The 19,606-nt window shown below is 36.3% G+C and overlaps 1 protein-coding gene across 5 annotated transcripts in view; it reads right to left on the bottom strand.

The window, feature by feature from the left end:
• Positions 1-19,397, bottom strand: part of ZFPM2 (zinc finger protein, FOG family member 2) — a 445,067-nt gene extending 425,670 nt beyond the window's left edge. For 2 of the 5 annotated variants that reach the window (XM_073330335.2, XM_073330336.2), the window contains exons 1-2: positions 19,207-19,395; positions 18,317-18,406 (exon numbers count right to left, since the gene is read on the bottom strand). In XM_073330335.2, the coding sequence (XP_073186436.1) occupies positions 18,317-18,406; positions 19,207-19,294 (178 nt within the window). In that variant the 5' untranslated portion in view covers positions 19,295-19,395. Of the gene's footprint in view, positions 1-17,507; positions 17,654-18,316; positions 18,688-19,206 lie in introns of those variants that run through there. The other 3 variants (XM_073330330.2, XM_073330334.1, XM_073330333.2) reach the window with 3 other exon arrangements.
• Positions 19,398-19,606: the final 209 nt, after the last annotated feature.

Raw genomic sequence — 19,606 nt, forward strand, 5'->3', positions numbered from 1 at the left:
CAGTATAGTATTATCTAGTTTGAGATAATCCATATCTTACTGAAGGGAGAAACTAAATATTGTCCCGAAGAAACATATCTTTTATAGAAAATGAAAGCTTTTGTTTGTCTGCTTGTGTTTTTATAGTATTTTGGACATGTGAATGTGGGATTATTTTCCTGTTTATCAATGCTAGCATGCAATAGGTTTCACCATTACCAATCCCAGAACTACATACTGTAGATGTAGATTATGTGTCATAAAAGCTGATACATGTATTTTGAAATGGAAACTATGGAAATAGTGTGAGAAGGTCTTGTTTCCCTCCCACTTCCTTCCTTTGAACATTGCTGGATGTTAGGGGTTTTTTTTTTTCCTTTCTCCGTTGAGCCGTACAGAGCCAAATTCAACACATACAACACTTCACTAGTATGCTGTTCCCATCCATTAATCTTCATTTTTTCCATGAAAAGGAACTAAAATTTCAAAATTTCTTCATCTTCAAATAAGTAAAAATGCCAAAACAGATGAAAAGTTACAGGCCTGAATCTCTTCTCATTTACACTCATACAACCAGTACAAGTCCATTGATTTCAGTGTTGTTATTCTTACTCTATACCATTGTGAGAGGAAAATCAGGACTGATGTGTCAGTTGTTTAGTAACTAATTACACACAGTTGTAATCACTGCTTACCAAAGAAACACTATACTGGTAGTCTCCATAAAATAAAATAGCAAACCTCTCTTAGTTTTTTACCCACTGGGCTCTCGCTGCTGCAGTCTTAGCTACATTTTTCCCCCTCAATCAGTCTCTGACCTCCTCACTTGGTGTCCCTGCCAAATTCTTGGCAATGGAAGTGAGGGGGAAGAGGCCATACCATAAGCGTGTTGATAATGAGGAGATAGAAATAGCAAACCAGCTGGGTTGTCCTAATAAAGTATGTCTGGGATCCAGAGACACAACAACTCTCTGTTCAGGTCATTGTTCAGCATTTTAACCTCTTGCATTCTGCTTTGACCTTTTCAAAGTCTCCATTCAAGCCTATTAAAGTGTATTTAGAGAATCCACTCTGATTTCAATAAAACTTATTACCAGCTTCTAAATGTATTAAAGGTGACCTCAAAGGACTTTTTAAAAATTGGTTTCTGTCCTTTTTGCTTGTTTATGTTGTACAAAGAGAGCTTGGACATTTTTTTACCTACTTGTTAGTTACCTGAGAATATCAGGAATGTCAAATCTGGTCTCCCAGTTTTGAGGAAAGACTTCTTGAGAGTCTCAGATGCAGTTTAAGAGCTATCTCAACCCTTACTTTAATGGAGATGTTGAATCATTAACAAAGTTAAATACGTGCTAAACAAATCCTTCAGAAAAACCTTCAGCAACCATAAATCAGTATAACTCCATGCCAATTCACACCAGTTCTATTCAGTAGTGTAAAGAACCCTTTCCCCTCTCAATTGCTCTGCTTATGCTATCAAATTCCTGTGACATAACAATTCTCCATTTGTCCACAGAGTTCTAGAGTAGTCCAGACCTGAATTTCTGCTGTAAAGTAAAATCAAGCAGGAAGAAAAAATAAACTATACAAGAACAAAACTACCACGCCTTTTTCATAAATCACTAACAAGCAAAAATAAATAAATAAATAAATAAAAAGGGTACAATCCCATTTGTTCCTTTGCAAGTCACCTTTCAAGAAAAATGGGTACAGCTCAAGTATCACTTGTTATTAGTTGTCAAAGGAGACTCCCTTCACCAACAGCTGGCCCTACAAAATCCAGGTGAATTACCACTAGTAATAAAACACTAAGGGTGAAATCCTGGCCTTTACAAGTGCAAGTTTTGCCACTGAAAATATTTTTGTAAGAAAAGGATGTGATAAAAGACTTAGAAAAATTAAACCCGATGTACATCTTACATTGTACAACTAAACAGAAATTATAAAATAGGGTCCCAATCCTTGAAGGGAAACATAGGGCTTCGGTTTCTGTATCCACTGTAGCAGGCCATTTTCACACCACATGTGGTGTACAAGCAGGCTAACCATGAAGGAGTAGCCACTCCAGTGTTTACACCTTACCCAATACCTATTCACTCGCTGCTTGCTATTGCCTGTGCAGCAAAACAAATGAGGATGTTGGTGACGTTAATGCTGCAGGCCTAATAACCTGTCCTTAATGGTATTGCAGCACAGTGTTTTGTCCAAAAGTTAAAGGTTTATATTTTCCTGGTTTTGGCTGTCCTCTATTACAATTATATGGTCCAAAGGACAGAGATCTCGCTTTCTTAATAAAGCACCATTTTCACCAGCAAGAAAATACCAGTAATATACCAAAAATAGCTGTTAAGGTCAGTAAATATACAGTACTATGGGTTGCCTCTACAGTAGTTGGGAATGGGATCCAGAAGACCTGGATCCTATTCCCAACTCTGCCACTGGGCTCCTGGGTGACCTTGAGCAAGTCACTTACCCTCTCTGTGCCTCTGTTTCCCCATCTGTAACAGGATAGCTAGCGAGCTCCTTTGTAAAGGGGCTTTTTGATCCACTTCAGGAAATGTGCTGTATGAGAGCTAAGTATCATTGTTATTATTAACCAAATACTAAGGGGAAAACACACACACACACCCATGACCACACAAATTTCACACCAAAAGCTAACCAGAACAAAGAAAACAAAAACCAAACTCCATGTGTACATACTGGGATGGTGATTGCTCCATAGGCAGAGGATATATAACCCTCCCACTGATGTTTAAAACAAAAAAGAAAAATAAATAAACAGAAGTGGCCTTGAAAGAGTAAAGGATCACACCACTACTGTATGTAATATAACTTGTAAAATTTTCACAGACTTTGGGACATATGCTCCTCTCACTGTGTGGGGACATACACATACAGCACGTCCTTTCATTTAGTGTGCAGAGTTCCACCACCCCGTACAACAGGGAGCTATGAAGAAACATATGATCAGAATAAGGTATGTACCCAAATAATAATTACCAACAGTATAATGCACTACATTACAAATGTATGATTTTGTATCATGTACAATGCTTTACCATTGAGTATGCTTAAAATTACTATAGAGAATAGTTGGCAGTAGTGTGACAAATTGGAGATCAGTTAATCCGCATATTTGGCAAATATATAAAGTATTGTTTTACATGGATTGTAGAACACTGAAAACAGAAGCTCCTCAAACCCTTCTGGCCAGAGCCCTGGAACTGAGAAAATTAATCAAATGAGAGGGAAGGACACTGTAGATGACTGCAACCTTTGCTAATACCACTTTGAACACAACTGAAGTGACTTTCTGTACAACGGTCAAAAGAAAGTTGAATGTAAAATCTGCTAAGGCACCAATAAATATGGTTAATATATTTTTCTCCTTGTGCAATTTTAGATTTGGGGTCCAAACATAATGCCGTTTCTTGTTAGAGAGAGAAAAGGAAAAGTATTAAGATATCCTAGAACTTCCTACATCCATTGATCTCCTATTCTCTCTCTCTCTCTCTCTCTTCCATCTCCATTACTTTTTCTCTCTGTGAGGGGATCAAATGGCCAGTGATTTGTTCAGGCATTCCAACTGTTTAATAGTGTTTAAATCATCCAGTTATGAAACCTAAAATTACCTCGTAACTTAAGTCACCAAATATACTTTATAGCTCACAAAGAGAATAGCTCAAAATACTCAATCCACAGGCTAAAATTTGTTTGCACAAATGACTAGCAAAGTCATAACCCTCAGGACCTATTTGTGTCTAATTCACAGACAAAAAAATAGGCTACATTTCTTGAGAAAATTAATCAGTGAATAATTCGACCAGCTCTCATGAAAGCCATCTGCTGTGTGAGAACTCAGATCCTATAAACACATTTTATTTTAATTAAACTCTAAACTTCATTTTTCAAGAGGTTCAGAGCAAATGTCATCATTTATTTCTTTGTACAACTTTCCCCTCATGCCAATTCTATTTCATCTCTGTGTCCGTTCCTTTTAAAGTTAATTCAAAGAAAATCAAAATGCTTCAGTTGTAGTCATGCTATGTATCATTTCTATGAGCAAAAAGGTGTACAGTGATATTAATAAATTAAGGCCTTCATTCTTTTATTATATGGATGGTGTCTCAATGGGTTTACATTTTTACTCCCAACACTGCTTTCAACTCCAATATACAATTTAAGCCAGTTATAGAGAAGAAATTATTGGATCTATTTCAAGGATATAGCATCCTTTATACAGTATAAAAAAGAGCAACATATTTGGCACAGGGCCAAATGTCTTAACAAAAAGAAAATCTGACTGGATATAATAGTCTGGATAAAAATATGACGGGCATCTTAAAATCACTCAGTATGTAAAGTATCTGATATGTATGAAAGTTGAACTGTTTCTGGCCAATCAGTTCAAAATTTCAGAAAAACCTAAAAGAGATAATCTTCTCTTTGTATGACAGAAACTAAAATAGCACAACACTGAAATTTAGGAGACAGACTATTTCCAAGACCAAACTCCACATCATTTAGAAGAAGGTTAATAAAACAGACATTGCATATGTTGAAAATACAGAGCTACCATTGTAGAAGGCAACATCCCTCTACTTGTGATCTTACTTTAAAATAAGAGCCTGAGCTACCGTGAATTACATCGGTAGGTGTTTTAGTAGTGAAAGAGAGAAACTTACTAACTACAGATGGGCTATTTTGACCAGACATTAAAATCCAAGAGATATAATTCTTTTACAACAAATATTTGAGAGTTTTTGTGAAAGAGAGAAGGATCACATTGTGGCTAAACCATAAGAATGGGCATCAAAACATCTTATTTCTATTCCTAGCTGCGCCATAGATTAGTTGTGTTGCCTTGATTATAACATTTATAGCCATAGTTTCAATTGACTTCAATGGGAGCTAGAACCTCTTAAAATAAGGCCCCAGGAATCTAATTATGGGCATCCAGAAACCAAAGCACTCAAAATTATAGATCACTGTAAAAAAAAGTTTCCCCATTTATATCTATATCTTCTATAACTATATTGACAGATTGTCTATCAATCTATCTGTTTATTCAAACTCCAAAATGATCTCTAACATTATCTATCATAAGGATGCACCAGAAACTGGTGGTAATTCAAGAACGTTTATGAAAAGTTCTTAAGTCTATTTAGGAACCATGATTTGTTTGCCTTTCAATATGAGAATGATAATAAAAGTGAAGACTAAAGAAAGATGCCAAATAGTGCCATCTGCACAGTGATCTTTTTGCAACGTGAACATCTGTCCATTGGGAACTGGATAGAGGCCACCAAATTGACTGTAAAACATTTTTCAATGTTACTGTTTTAATAAATAAATATTTTAATAGTAAGTGTGTGCTTAGTTAGCAGCACTTATCTTGAAAAACTGAGATAACACCCCTAAATATTAACACAATTCAATGCATACATAAGTCAGCACCATAAAGGACAGAAAATACTTTGGAAAAGTCCAGGACCACTTGTGCAAATATAAAAATAGTGCTCAGTTAAAAATAAAAACTAAGACAAAACTGAATTTAAGACATGTATTTGAAATATTCTAATGGTACCAAAAATTACTATGCATTCTTGCAAGAAATTTTTGAAAGTGTACAAATGGGTTTTAATTTCCCAAAAATGGTGAACAAAGGGTCTGATTCCTTTATTACACCAGTTTTACAGTGGTATAATGCCACTGACTTCAGTAGAATTAATCTTAATTTACACCAGTGTAAGTGAGAACAGAGTAAGACCCCAAATATTCAGTGTTTGTTTCATCCTTTGTTCTACATTGCAGGAGTTATTATATCTCCCAAGAGAATTTTGTGATTGATAATCACTCTTAGGAGAAAAAAAATCTCCCAAAAGCTTTGTGTCACAAATATTCTTTACCTGAACTCCAATGTTCTTCTTTCTTGACAGTGAAAACTTCCAATGTAACAGTCAAAGAACGTCAAAGTGAATGTCAGTCTAATCAGTCCAGCTATAACATCCCCAACGTACACTCCCACTTAAATGAGATTTCCTAAGCTGTAAGACTAATCATAAAATTACACAGTCTAGTTGGTCTAAGTAGCTGATTGTTACTTTCCATTTATAAGAATGCTGATCTTGATTATTTTGGCTGCATGACTTTTTTTTTTTTTAACTCACCAACCCTGATTTTCCTCTGTGTATAATTAGATGGCTCTCAATTACACACCCTAGGGGTGTACAATTCTAAAACAAGCAAAGTAAGGCAGGGCACTCTCCCTGGTCAGATATGAAAAGCATGCTTTCAAGAAAGAAAAAAAAGTCCCTCGATAAGATTTATGAAGTATATAATTATTTTTGAAATAATTAAAGAAAAAAATATATTTACAACAGCAACTGATTTACTGTATGACAGTCTAATTACTTTATTGTACAACATATTTTTTCAGATAAACATACTTATGAATCTGTACCATACCTGCAAGTGTGTATGATCTGTAACAATTTGCTTCTGACCGCCAATCGTAATGCTGCTGTAGGAGCACACCAGAACAGTGTACAAAAATCCACAGAAACCCAGAAGCTAAAGTGATCTGTCATGCTCTTGACAAAAATGGAAGATGCTCTTACACACTACTATAGTCTTGCCTAAAACCTGTGCTCACACATTTCTGTAAGTCCTGAACTTTAGTTTTTGAATCATGCCTCCAACATATACTTCAACTCCTGTGCAAAAGATCCATGATAACATTGTGAAATTCCTGCACAAGCCTTTTTTTTAAAAAAAATGAATCAGGTTCCTACAGATTAAACAGTAAAGAAACAACCTTTCTTGAAGTATAACTAATCACAGTTCAAATGACCACCAGTTCACTTACAATGATCACTTATTATGGTAGCACCCCATGTTATACTACGGGTTCTTTCATATTGCATTCCAGTTACACTATCAGCAGTACAGCACCTTGCAGAATTCATCTTACTGATATTTAGCCAGCAGCATTAGCTGAGACCCAACTGTCCTTTGGAGATCTGACCCTTAAAACTCAAAGAAAAGCAATACATCATAAAGGATTTCAAAAAAGTATCAAACAGTCCAAAATCTAAATTCAAATCCAAGCTGTCCCGATTCCAATTGTGAGAGAGTGGTACACATTTTCATGGTTTACACTGGGAAAACCTTTAATTTTGAAAGTTAAGATTTTCATTTTTCCAGTTGTGCCTATTACATCTTGATTGTTAACTGTAATGTGTTCTGAGTAGAAATGATATATTTAGTCTATGAAATTCACAGTTCTTAGTGCTGCAGTAAAGTATCAATGATAGTGTTCCCTGGTTAATTCACAGAAACTACATTTTACAGAATTTTACTTTTTTAATTAAAATTTAAAAAGTGTACTATAGTAATTAACTTTGTTATCTTGTCAAAGATATATAGTACATAATAGTCCATTGAACATGGGTAAGTGTATCAAAAGCTAAGACCCAGGTTTTTTCTATATTACATTATATTCCTTTACTGTACTTATATAAGAGAATTTCCTTTATTACAGCCCCAGTGCTAGATATAAAGTAAGGAACATTCTCTACCAGAAAGCTTATAAGCTATATAACTAACCTGAGTTGCAAGTAAATATTAAAATTTAAAAAATTATGTTTTTTTTTACTGTAAATTCACTTTTTTAGTAAGTTTAGGGGATTTTGTTCGCAGTCTTCCCCCATTCTTTTTTCCTGAACTGGCATTGACCAGATTATTTCATCTTTCAATGGACCATGAAAAGTTAAGTCATAGAACTAAAGAACATAATCCAATGCCCCACCTTTTGGGAGCCCAGCCTGGCCTGACACTACACAGAAACCGACCTTTTTGTCCTTCAGACTTGCCTAGTAGGCCCCATCTTCTATCGCAAAAGCCAAATCATCTGATCCCAAACTAACTGTCAACCGCTTGTGATGGTGGGGAAGCCAGACATCAATCAATCAGTTTTTATCAGAGGCGCTCTTCGTTTTTCTGTTGTGCTCATCTTATCATCTGACCCAGTTGTAGCCCTGACTTCAGAAGCTTAAGCAACTTGATGACAAAATATGCGCCTGTTTGTCCAAGATGCACATTGTGAAAGAGCGGACTTATATTTTTAGCAACCAACTAATATATTTTCAAAATAACTCTCAAATATCTGAGGCATTTCTCAATACTCAAATTGGTCAGTGCTCACTGAAATTCCATATCTATTTTGGAACAACTATCAAAGAGAGCTTTCTAAATAAAAAATAAAAGTTTAATAAAAAATTAAGTCTTGTTTCTAAATTAAAGTTATTTTCAAATCAAGAGCCTGATCCTGTAACCCTTACCTTACTCTCTTGAACAACCTATCCTTATTCATATAAACAGTTCCATTCAAATAGGACTGCTATGTGAATAAAGGTTATTCACATGAGTAAGAGCACACAAAACACCACCACAAACTGCTGTAATAAGCATTCAGAGTGTCTCAACTAGAATAAAATGGATGAAGGGGACAAAGTACAGTTAACTGAAAAAATGTTCATAATATCAATATAATTTAGAGTTTTCAAAATAAATGTTGCCAAGAAAAATTGGAAGTTTATTTCTCTATATTTGTTAGCTGAATATTTTGATGGAGGAGGGGAGGAGGAGAAGGGGGGAAATTGCTTTTTCAAATCATTTGTAGTTTTGGATTTATCCAGTGCCATAGGGAATTTTCACCTGACCTCAATGGGTATAGGATCAGGACCTTGTTTGATAGATAGATCAATTTTAAGTGTCTCATTGTCTTTGTGAAATGCTGTAGAAAGTACCTTTGTACACATATGACCTAGTTTAAGTACCCCAAAATGTTTCAGCGTAGCAATTTGCATAGCTGCTTAATATAAAGCCTGAATCAAAAGTTTGGAAATAAACATTAAAAACTAGGACTCAATACATCCGAAAGAATATTCACATTTTCACACGAAGCTAAAGATCTGCAAAGTGAGTACACTTTTTTTGATGCTATTACATTAATATAAATATTAATCTTTAAACTTTGTTTTTCCCTTCCTTCCAGTGAAACGGTAGTCAAATATAAAGTAGTAGGGTCCTCAATCTGAACTCATTTACAAAGGTGTAAATCAGGAGTAACTCCATTGAAGCCAGTAGAGTTACATCACCATAAGCAACATTAAAATCACTCCCTAGAAAATTTCCTCTCTGCCTAAATAAACATCTCCATGCATTTTACAGAAAGTATTTATGAGTTTATTGAATTTCAAAAAAATATTCTTTACAAAAAATACTTGTCAAGATTTCTTCCATTATACTCTGGCCTATAAGGTATACAGTACTGTACGCTATAATTCATTCTACTCTCGTTAAAATTTGCATTTCTATAATAAATGCAAATATGCTCTTAAAAGGCTATATAAAATTTCTCCATATAATTTTGTCACATAAAAAGCATACCTCAGCTTTGAAAAATAATGGCTGTAAAACATGACACTTGTGACAGAAGAAGCAAATCTGTGCCATGAAAATCATTTGTGTACAATGGAAAGCACTTTATTAAAGCAAGGTCCTCATTGTGTTCAATGGAATTTTGTAAGCATCAAACTCTGAACTTCTTAGTATATATCACTGCATGTGTTTTTAGGCCCCAATCCTGAAAACACTTATGTAGTATAATGTTCATTGTAGTCAATAGGACTATTCATGTTCATGAAGTTAAGAACATACCTAAGAGTCTGCAAGATCTGTTCTTTAAGGTTTATAATTAGGATAATACTGTCAATTTCAGAAAAGGTTAGACATAGCGGAAACCAAAATAAATAACTTTGAAAATAATGCAGTATTTTATTACATTGCATTGGTTTTTTGTGTTTTGTTTTGAGGTAAAAAGACTGAGTACACTAAAATCAGCCTTTGACACATAGTTATATCAGCTAATCACAGACTGAAAGCTGCAAGTCTAGTTGTCTGGTAGTACAAAGTAACATCACTCTAACTCATTTCTGTGATCAGGTTTCAGAGTAGCAGCCGTGTTAGTCTGTATCCGCAAAAAAGAAAAGGAGTCATGTGGCACCTTAGAGTGCAGCAAATAATGTTTGAGAAGAATTTATGAAGAAAAAGTTCAAATAACTCATTGTTAATCTGGTGTGAATCCAGATATTCCATTACTAGTTGTATTCACATTGGAGATATATTAATTTAATGTTCCCTTATTTTATAAGAGGAAGTTCTATAAAACTATCAACTGGTAATGCAATAATATGAAAGTTTGGGGCCACACTCTACCTTTATTTACACACTTGCAATGATGGGATTACTTGGGTGTAATTAAAGACAGAATATGTCCCAAAATAGTTTTGTTCTTGACTAATTACATAAACATAAAAGACACAGCAACTTTCAAATACAAAGCTGTGTACAGGATTTCTAATAAAGATACACTCTCCCTACTTCTGCATATTTAGAAATGCTATAGGACTCTTCAGAATAAAAGATGCCAATGGTAAGAAAGGATGGCAACCTGTGTAACCTTCACTTTCAACATGGAAAGTCTGGACCAACTGCAAAATAAGGAGAAAATTGATCCATAACCACAACAGAGTTCATTCAACATATCTAACATGAAGATAGGAGGGGCGTTTTTCTGCTGATTTTTAAAATTGTTTAACTTATTTAAAAAAATCCTCTTTTTTGTAAATATCCCTACACCAAATAGAGTAGTTCAAAGCACTGTACATATAAATCAAGATTACATATTGTATGTTTACTTTACAACAGACTAAATCCCTTACAAGGAAACATCTACTGTGACAACCATCCGAATTGTTACTAATGTATGATGGAATTACCCTTTCAAAACTAAATAATCAATGAGAGCTGTCAGTACCAAGAAGTGATTCCTTTTATAGTGTAAGCATTATGCTAGTGTTTTTTTTTTCACAAGAACTCCTCTTTCCTACTGCATGTGTATTAAAGTAGCCTGAGTATATTTTGGGGTTCCCAAATGAGCATATTATAGATTGGCAGCTTCACTCTTTGATATGACATGGAAACTTTATTTTCCTGCAGGTGAGGAATAACAAAATTAGAAAAATACTATCTGCTGAATGACTTGGTAATTATAGCACTGACACCTTGAATCTATGCTTAAAATACATGTATTAAAACATTATAGACAGTATACACCTGAATACACATACAAGAATAATTAGTATAGAAAGTGTGTTTATACTTCAGACAAGACTACATATATTAGGATTTTCATGTTTTTAAAACTGCCCAGCATATAATTATATATATTCAAAATTCTCAAATCTGATGCCTTAGATAAAGACCATTTGAAAGTGATCTTTTAACATTGTATGGTGTATAACAAAATAATAGTAGTAATATTTTGTCATTACAGCCTCATGAAATATTGTATCAGTGCATCAGTCTCCAAGGATAACTATAATTGATTAGGCTGTAGTATTCAGATTGCCCCTGATTTTTGTTTGCTTGTCATTATTTCAGGAGTATACAGCAATGAAATCAACCCTCGTAGTCTTCTCTGCCATTTTTTTTGTTTGTTTGTTTTAATCTCTTAACAGGGAATAAATAAGATATATCCCCATCCCACACATTCCTGAGCTAACTCTATACTGATCTCTGTATAAGTGGAGGAATCCCTGACTGTGGGATGACATGCAAGAAGTAATATTGCCATGTAAATGCAATACAATTATCATACTTTCATTTAAAATATGTTCGTCAAATGCACAAATTATTGAGCTTTAAATAATCCTGACTATACAATTCTCCTTCTCTACCTTTGTGTCATCTCAAAAAGACAATCTGGCAGTAATGGTATGACACCCTCTCAGACAAGCCTTTGGGTATTAATATTTAAATCTTACCTATCCCTTGTGATTGGAATTCAGCCTCTATTCACAAACAAAAACTAAATCAATGTTCTTAGAGTTCAAACTAGATCCCTAAACAGTTTGCCACTCTCCATGCACAGATAAGATAAACTTTCTTTGACCCAAGAGATGAAGTTGCCATGACGATCAGAGAGTCCACTTTCTATATTGATATTTTGCTGATGTAACAACAAATAGAACCAGATCCTAGGGCTGATAATGGTGATTAATTAATACTAATATTGATCCCTACAAGCAAGAGACAAGGCTATTAACTTGAAGCCTGAAAAGTCAATTGTTACCTGTGGCAGAGATACTAGTGGCTGATTTTGAAACATAATAAACAAATACGCTGTCTTTATGCTAATACCTTTAAAGAGCTATGTCTCTTTCTTGAGCACAGTAATCCCACATTCAAACCCACCAATTTAATTGGATATTTTCACCCATATCCAAAACAAATAATAAACTTCAACAATTACAATATTAATTATTCAGAGTGTTATATACTGATACCTTTAATGTGACCTATAAAAAAAACCTTTCCTTCAAGACTACAGTGTAAGACTTTTCTTGCTAAAGCAGTTCCAAACAGAAGATCCAAACAGACTATATTTTTCAGAAGGTAGCATATAAAGGTTATAAGATTTTACGTTACAAGTTTCTATGTACATTTTTCAAGAGGGGGACCTGTTTGTTTTCTCAGCTGAATAGGGAAAAATAATACAAATATACAGGTGAAAGCCACCAGTGTGGAACAGAAGTCCTTCTAGGAAGACCTATCCAAACCAAAGAGCAATACTGGCATTGCCCATTTTTAAAAGAAAAGGCTCTATTTATATTAACTGCAACTATGTATTTGTTTTACAGTAATTCCACTTAACTTTAATTTGAGGTGTAAACCCAATTTGAGCTCCCCATCAGAAAACTTCCATATCTAAGTTTTTCCTTTTCAAAACAAGAAACACAAAATTCTTCATTTAAAAGAATCAAGCCTTTTTCTTTTAAAACACAATACACTGAGTTTCTTCATTAGCAAGCTATCTTTGTACTATTGATAAAGTACACTTTATGTTTAATGGAAAATAATTGGTACTACTGATGAATGGCATGCTTTCCTCCTCACTTCATTACACAGAATTCTGCATGAATCTTAGCATTAGCTTTTACACATCTAACAAAAGTATGAATTAGTAGAGATGAAAAATTAGGAGCAAATTATCTAATTGCATTACTTTCTCTCACAGCTGAATTATATAACATTTATGTCTTTAATATATGACTGCAAACCTATATTCTGTTTTAACATATGCTGTACATATCTTGCAACATAAAGATCAATTGTTTGCAAGGAACTGGTACTCAGTCTTACAAAAACTAAGTATCACCATGATCGTTTCATACTCAAAAGATTTAGGCAGCTGCTTACCTAGAGCTCTGCTTTAATTGAATCGAAACATTTGAAGTGTCTTTAAGGTACTACAGAGTGATTTAAAGGAGAGTACAAAGTTAAACTCTGTCATTAAATTTAAAAAATTCTGTTTTTTAAAGTGGTGAGGATTGTAATACATTTTTTACCATCCTACTTTTAGCCAGTGAGCCCCTTAAAAATGTTGATGTTATATTTTATTTTACTTTGCAATTTTATTCAAAAGGAGACTTTCACTTCTGAGTTCCACTTCTAAACTCAGATGCTTACATATAAGCCTACTGGATCTGAACAACGCTGGTGTATTTGTGTCTGTATTACTGTCTCTATTTAAACTTAGAAAACTCAACTGGATGATTTATGAACCTCTGATCAATAGCTTTTTCTGCACATTTCCAAAGAGATAAACAAAATAAAACATTTTCGTTTTCTCATATGTAGTCTGCTTCTGAAAAATCAACTAAAGCTGTATAATTATCCATTTTCATAAATAAATACTATTGCATGCATTGTTGTTTTGATTTCTAAACACTTCAAAACATAAACTATGTAAATGGTGTATTTTATTTTGCATTACAATATTGTAGATTTAATTCTGTAAATGTTTAACTTCAGAACGACACTAGTCATTACTTTCTCCAAAAGGCAAATAAAAAGATATGTCACAAATATAAAACTTTGATAATATATCTGCTATGGGAAATGTAATTTTAAAGCAACATTTTTAAACAGAGGGCAGTCCTTCTACTTGCTGCTTTAAAACAACAATTTTCCTAAGATCAAAAGACAATCAATGGTTTTGTTTTAGAGAGGGAAACTTGTTTGAGCATATGGCAGGTGAAATATGCAAGAGATATTTAACTTAGCGTTGTGAAAAAGCCATCAATATACTAAAACACAGATTCTCTCTCATTTTTACTTTGCTAACGGTCTTAATAACTAATGATATAATGGACATTTTCATTGGATAACTGAAATATGTAGTACAGTATATAAAAAAAAACCAGACACAAGACAGTATAGAAAAGAACTGTGTCTCTTGCTAATGCTATACAATCCACATTAGGTTAAAATTAAAGATGATATTTTAAACAATACTATCATCCACATTATAAAAGAAGGGTTAATTTTAAACCAACATTTAAAAAAAAATCATAGTATGTATGATGGGAAACAGTGCAATAAAGCAGAGGGAGAACTTAAAACAATCAAATGTCAGCGTTTTCTCCTTATAATTTTCATACATTGCATAAAGTATATGAAATAGCTTGGAATAAGACCTCATATGCTATACAGACAATTTCTTCATTGTAAATCAATTCAAACTTCTTCAGGAAAGCCTGATATGGTGAATTGCTAACCACACTTCTCCTGACAAGAAGCATTTTACTTTTAAAACATTTATGTAACATATTTAATTTTGAACTTGACTATTCATGAGAATTCTTTTTTTTCCTAACCCAGGTTTCATAAACACTTTGCCATATTTCCCCACAATCTGATTGTACCTAACAATCTTCATGCTATACTAAACAAATTACAAACCAAACCAAAAGTTGTATGAGAAACTATTCCATTAATATCTCAGAGAAGACTGTCTTTGTAAAACATTACAATACAGCTAATGAAAAAGTCCTTTAAGAATTTTATTCAACTATTTAGGTAACAGAGCTTCATTTGAAAAAAATGTTTCAACCAACACCGCTCCTCCAATCCATAAACCACTGTACTTAAGTGTGACTGAAGTTGGGGACAAACAGGTCAGTAAACACATTACTAGACCACAGTCAACTGCATGAAGAACAAGAAAATAACAATAAAACTGCACACACAACACATTTGCTAATCATAAAGAAATGCATTAGTAAAAAAATCATCATTTCTGTCATAAATTTTGCAGCACAGCCACAGAATGGAGAACAATCTGGGCAATTTATTGGCATATTGGCAGGAGGTGATAAGGCTAAAAACAACAACAGCTAGCAGCTGGTGCAGTGAGATGGGCTGATAACATTGATATGGGGCTCCCATACAAAACACCTCCTATCCTATCAGTGCTTTTTATCAAACTAGTATTACAATAATAGCTTATGAGAGAGGGTTTTTTTAGAGGAGGGGAGAAAAATATAGCCCTGGAAAGGAAAAAAATCTGAATTTTTGGGACAAAACATGGGGGTAAAATACATAATTTATCACAGTATTATCAGGAAACCCAGGCAGTCTAATCAAGGAGCACTGAGTGACTATTTTTTGCCTTATCATCCAAAGTGGTGGAAACGGAGAAGGAATTATCAGGCTTCTGCAGATTGCTGGGCTGGAATTTTAATGGTAATAATCGGGTTTCTGATGGTATATCTTCTCCGCTTATCTTTCCCATTATCTCCCCTTATCTGGCCAGTCATCAGAGCAAATTAATGGTGCTCTTTCAGCGTCGCCTTTTTATCGCTGCCCAGAGAGCACCCAAGGGGAAAGAATAAGCAAAATATTAAAATACTGCATAAATCACAATTTTAGATAGCATGGAACTGTGTGCAGTAAAAGAAAAAAAACTGTGCCCAACAACCTTTTTGTCCTTTAAATTGACTGTCTTCAGAGTTTCTAGTGTAAGCTGACTTTTTGCTTTTCACAGAGCTTCTAAATTGTGCATACTTTATCAGCAAAATATAGAATTTTATTGTAAATTGAAGAGTTTTCAAACTTAAAAGTGGTGGTCTAGACTTGTCACTAGTAATTCCATTATTTTTACTGACAACTCTTATGGTCAGCATTTTCAACTCCAATTTTTGTGTTCCAATATCAGCAAAAGAAAAGTTAACTTCAAAATATTACATCTAAAATACTATATTGCTTGGTTTAAATAATAAAATCTCAAAAAACACATTTTAATAAAGTATACTTCTTATCAGAATAAACTTCTCAAAGTCTGAGAAAACATCAGTTATGGTTGGTCAAATACTAATAGATATCTCTGTACAGGACACTGCCTGATTGGCTTGAACAAAAATTACTTTAAAACTAGCTAAGGAACACACAACCCCATCAACCCCACAAAAGCCATCAGCTGGAAGTGCTATGAACATAATAGGTCCTCCAATTCTGATGACCTTGTTTCACTTCTCCTGACAATGTAAATTTACAGTCTAATTCGCATGATAACTTGCATGGAAAAATGAAGTTCTTAAAAATCAGATTATGCACACAAATGTACAATGTAATCTACCCATTTTCACATATATGTTAAGTGTGTTTATATTTATTCTTATATATTAATATACATTCATGTACACGCAAACCATTATATGTCACTTATGAACAAACCAAAAGCATTTGGGTTAACATTTAATGCCATATAGGGAAGCCATAAAAATGCTTTGTGACCTATATCAGAAGTACATAATCCTCAATTTGTATCCAAGCATTTACCTGCCATTATGAAATGGACATTACAAATATTAACATAGTTAATTGGGAATATAAAGTATGCAAAAAATAGGATCAGACACTCTTTGTGCCATACAATCAATAATGTTGATCATTTATTAACAATCAAGACACTAGTCATGCACAACAAAGTCTTTCCAACTAATAACTTTCATAATCATCCCATATCAGATACAGTTCTAAAATATTAACTACACTAATAGATTAATGCATATTAGATAATAAATGTATAGGTTTAAAAGCAAACAACATGTTTACTTAAGAATATCAAAACCCAAAGTAATTAAAAAGTTCCTTGAAAAATGAAGGATTTCAAATGCTTTACAGAAAACGTAAAAGTTGCAATCATTTAGTATTATATACTAACTTTAGTAAACTTAAAACTTAATCAGGAACATGCTGCTATTTTATTTTCCATATTAAAAGACAGTTAAAAAGTAAATTTCTACTAAGCAGGGATGTTCTACCAACACAATCCAAACATTTTACAGAGACCAATCTTTTTTCAACCTGCAACTCATTTTCTTGTTTGCTAAACCAGTTCATCAATTCAAAAAATCCACCAGAACTGAGCTATTCATAAGCATTTTGGAGTCAGAAATCAATGAGAAAAATGCTATCAAAAGATCCTCTCCAAGTCACATGATGGTTAGTTTTAAAGTAGTTCTAAGACAGAGACACCAATGAAGTTGTATCAGCTCAGTGGTGCTGATTTTAAAACAAAATGGTTTATTGTATCTGTTTTGAAACGCCCTTACACTTCTTTGAGTACCGACCGTTAGGATTGTTCGGTTGAACAATCTGAAGCACAGAAAAGTTTAGGAAGTTGAGATCACAGCTCATGTCACTGATGTGTGTCCCAGGCAGGAAAAGTGAACTATGGATACTATTAAGAAGAAGATTTTTGACTACGACGCACCAATACACCTGGTTTCGAAACAAAAACATTTCCCCTTCAAAAGTGTTGCACTTCCGAAAACAACAAAGGCGATTATCTGCAAATGGTTTAGATGCAAACCAAAACCTCCAGGGAGGTGCAGAGCAAACCTAAGCGGCGGGACGAAGAGAACCGAAAGATGACTACATGAGCACTGCCCAGAGACGGGTACTATTGAGTTGTGCAGCTCAGAAGAGCCTTTCCCTGGTGCTCCCTTTGCTGGAACTTTTCTTCCACGCACTTTCTGTTTCTTTACGATGCTCCCGTATTTCGGCAGCCTAAGCCTGGCAGGGATTCCCCATCCACCCCCCAGCTGTACTTGATCCCTCGCATTCTTATTTGGCCTCCTAAATCAGCTCAACTTTAAACTACAGAAGTGGTTTGGTTTCCAGGCGGAGTGAGGGAGTTTTAAGGGAGAGGGGGAGGCAGCCACAGCGCCAAAGGAGTAGGTGCTCAGTAGTGAGGAAGCTGCTCGGACTGCATCCAAGCAGCTTTTCTTTCATCCCTGCCCTTGTCTCTCTACCCTCAAGCCTCTTTGGCAAAGTTTAACCCTTCAGCCCATACCCGGGACTCTCCCAAGAAGGACAGAAATAAAAGTCTGTCAGAGGGAGCCCCCCTCAGGAAACTCACGTTTGATCTGCCTGGGTTTGCTCTGTTTCCTTCGGGACATGCTGCCGCTGCTCCTGCCGGGCTCCAGGTGCGGGAGGCGAGGGCTGCGGGCTGGGGGGGACAGATCAGTCGGCGGGGCTCATGGAGGAGCCGCTGGACGCCTCGCGAGGCACAGTCAAATGAGAGGGGAGAGGGCGAGCGAGTGGCTGGGAACGAGGGGCAGAGGGAGCTCGGGCGAGTGAGAGACAGCGAGGATGAGGGGAGCGAGGGGGAGGAGGGGGAGGAGGGAGGCAGGGGGTGGGGGAAGCAGGGAGGGAGGGGAGCGCTCGCTCTCCCCGCCGTGGCTGTGCGGGTGCCGCCGCCGCCGCTCGCGGAGCCGCGCTCGGCTCAGACTGACGGGCTGCGGGAGGTGGCCGGGGAGGAGGGGGCGAGGGAGGGGCTTTCCACGGCTGGGGGAAGGGGGGGGGGAGTTTGTCCGTCCGGGTTGACGGACACTGGCGGCTTCCACAGACAGGTCCGCCTGCAAACAGCAGCCTCCGGGGCGCGGGCGGCTGCGGCGGGAGGCTTCAACTGTGGGAGCTGCTCCCTGCCCTCCGCAGGGGAAGGAGCCGGCTCCCTTCGCCCCCCTCCCCCACCCCAACTTCACTCAGCTAGGGAACACACGAGCCAGGCACCGAGCCTCCACAGGCTGAGGTGAGACCAGCCCCGCGCTGTTCCCGCGGATCACAAGCGCCCGCTGCGCTTTGGGGAGCGGTTCAGTCTCCCCCCGCCGCCGCCGCCGCCGCGCGCGCAGAACACTTCACTTCGGCTAAGGCCTCGTTGGCCCAGGCGGCCCGGGGGCTGGGTTGAATCGGATGCTCCACGGGTTGGGCACTGGGGGCTGGCGTTTCTGGACAGTGCGTGCGCCTCACCTGGGGTTTTCCAGGGGGAAGCTGGAGCCAGGCATTCCCTTGCACATATCTCCAGGGGCACGGTGTAGGTGCGTGCATGGGTAGGCATTCATGAAAGAAGAAAAAGCACTTGGTGGCTGGCTGGTCCACCAGGCGGTAATCAATTACTGATGGGCCCTGAACAGTCTGCATCAGATCCTGCCCACAGGTACACGGGTGTTAGAGCTGCTCAACCTCGTTGTTGGGAGGAGTCTAGCACATTTTCGCAGTTCTTGAATTACCCAACCCTACAACCAGGGCCTGTTTTTCAACAAATTTGTTCATTATTCACAGTTGTTCAACTGATCGTTTCCACAAGCAAATTTTAGCCTGTGATTCATTCTGAAGTTTGTATATTTGCTCTGTGGTAATAATTATTTGC

The sequence above is a fragment of the Lepidochelys kempii genome, chromosome 2 (assembly GCF_965140285.1).
Source record: "Lepidochelys kempii isolate rLepKem1 chromosome 2, rLepKem1.hap1, whole genome shotgun sequence".
Lineage (NCBI taxonomy): Eukaryota > Metazoa > Chordata > Testudines > Cheloniidae > Lepidochelys > Lepidochelys kempii.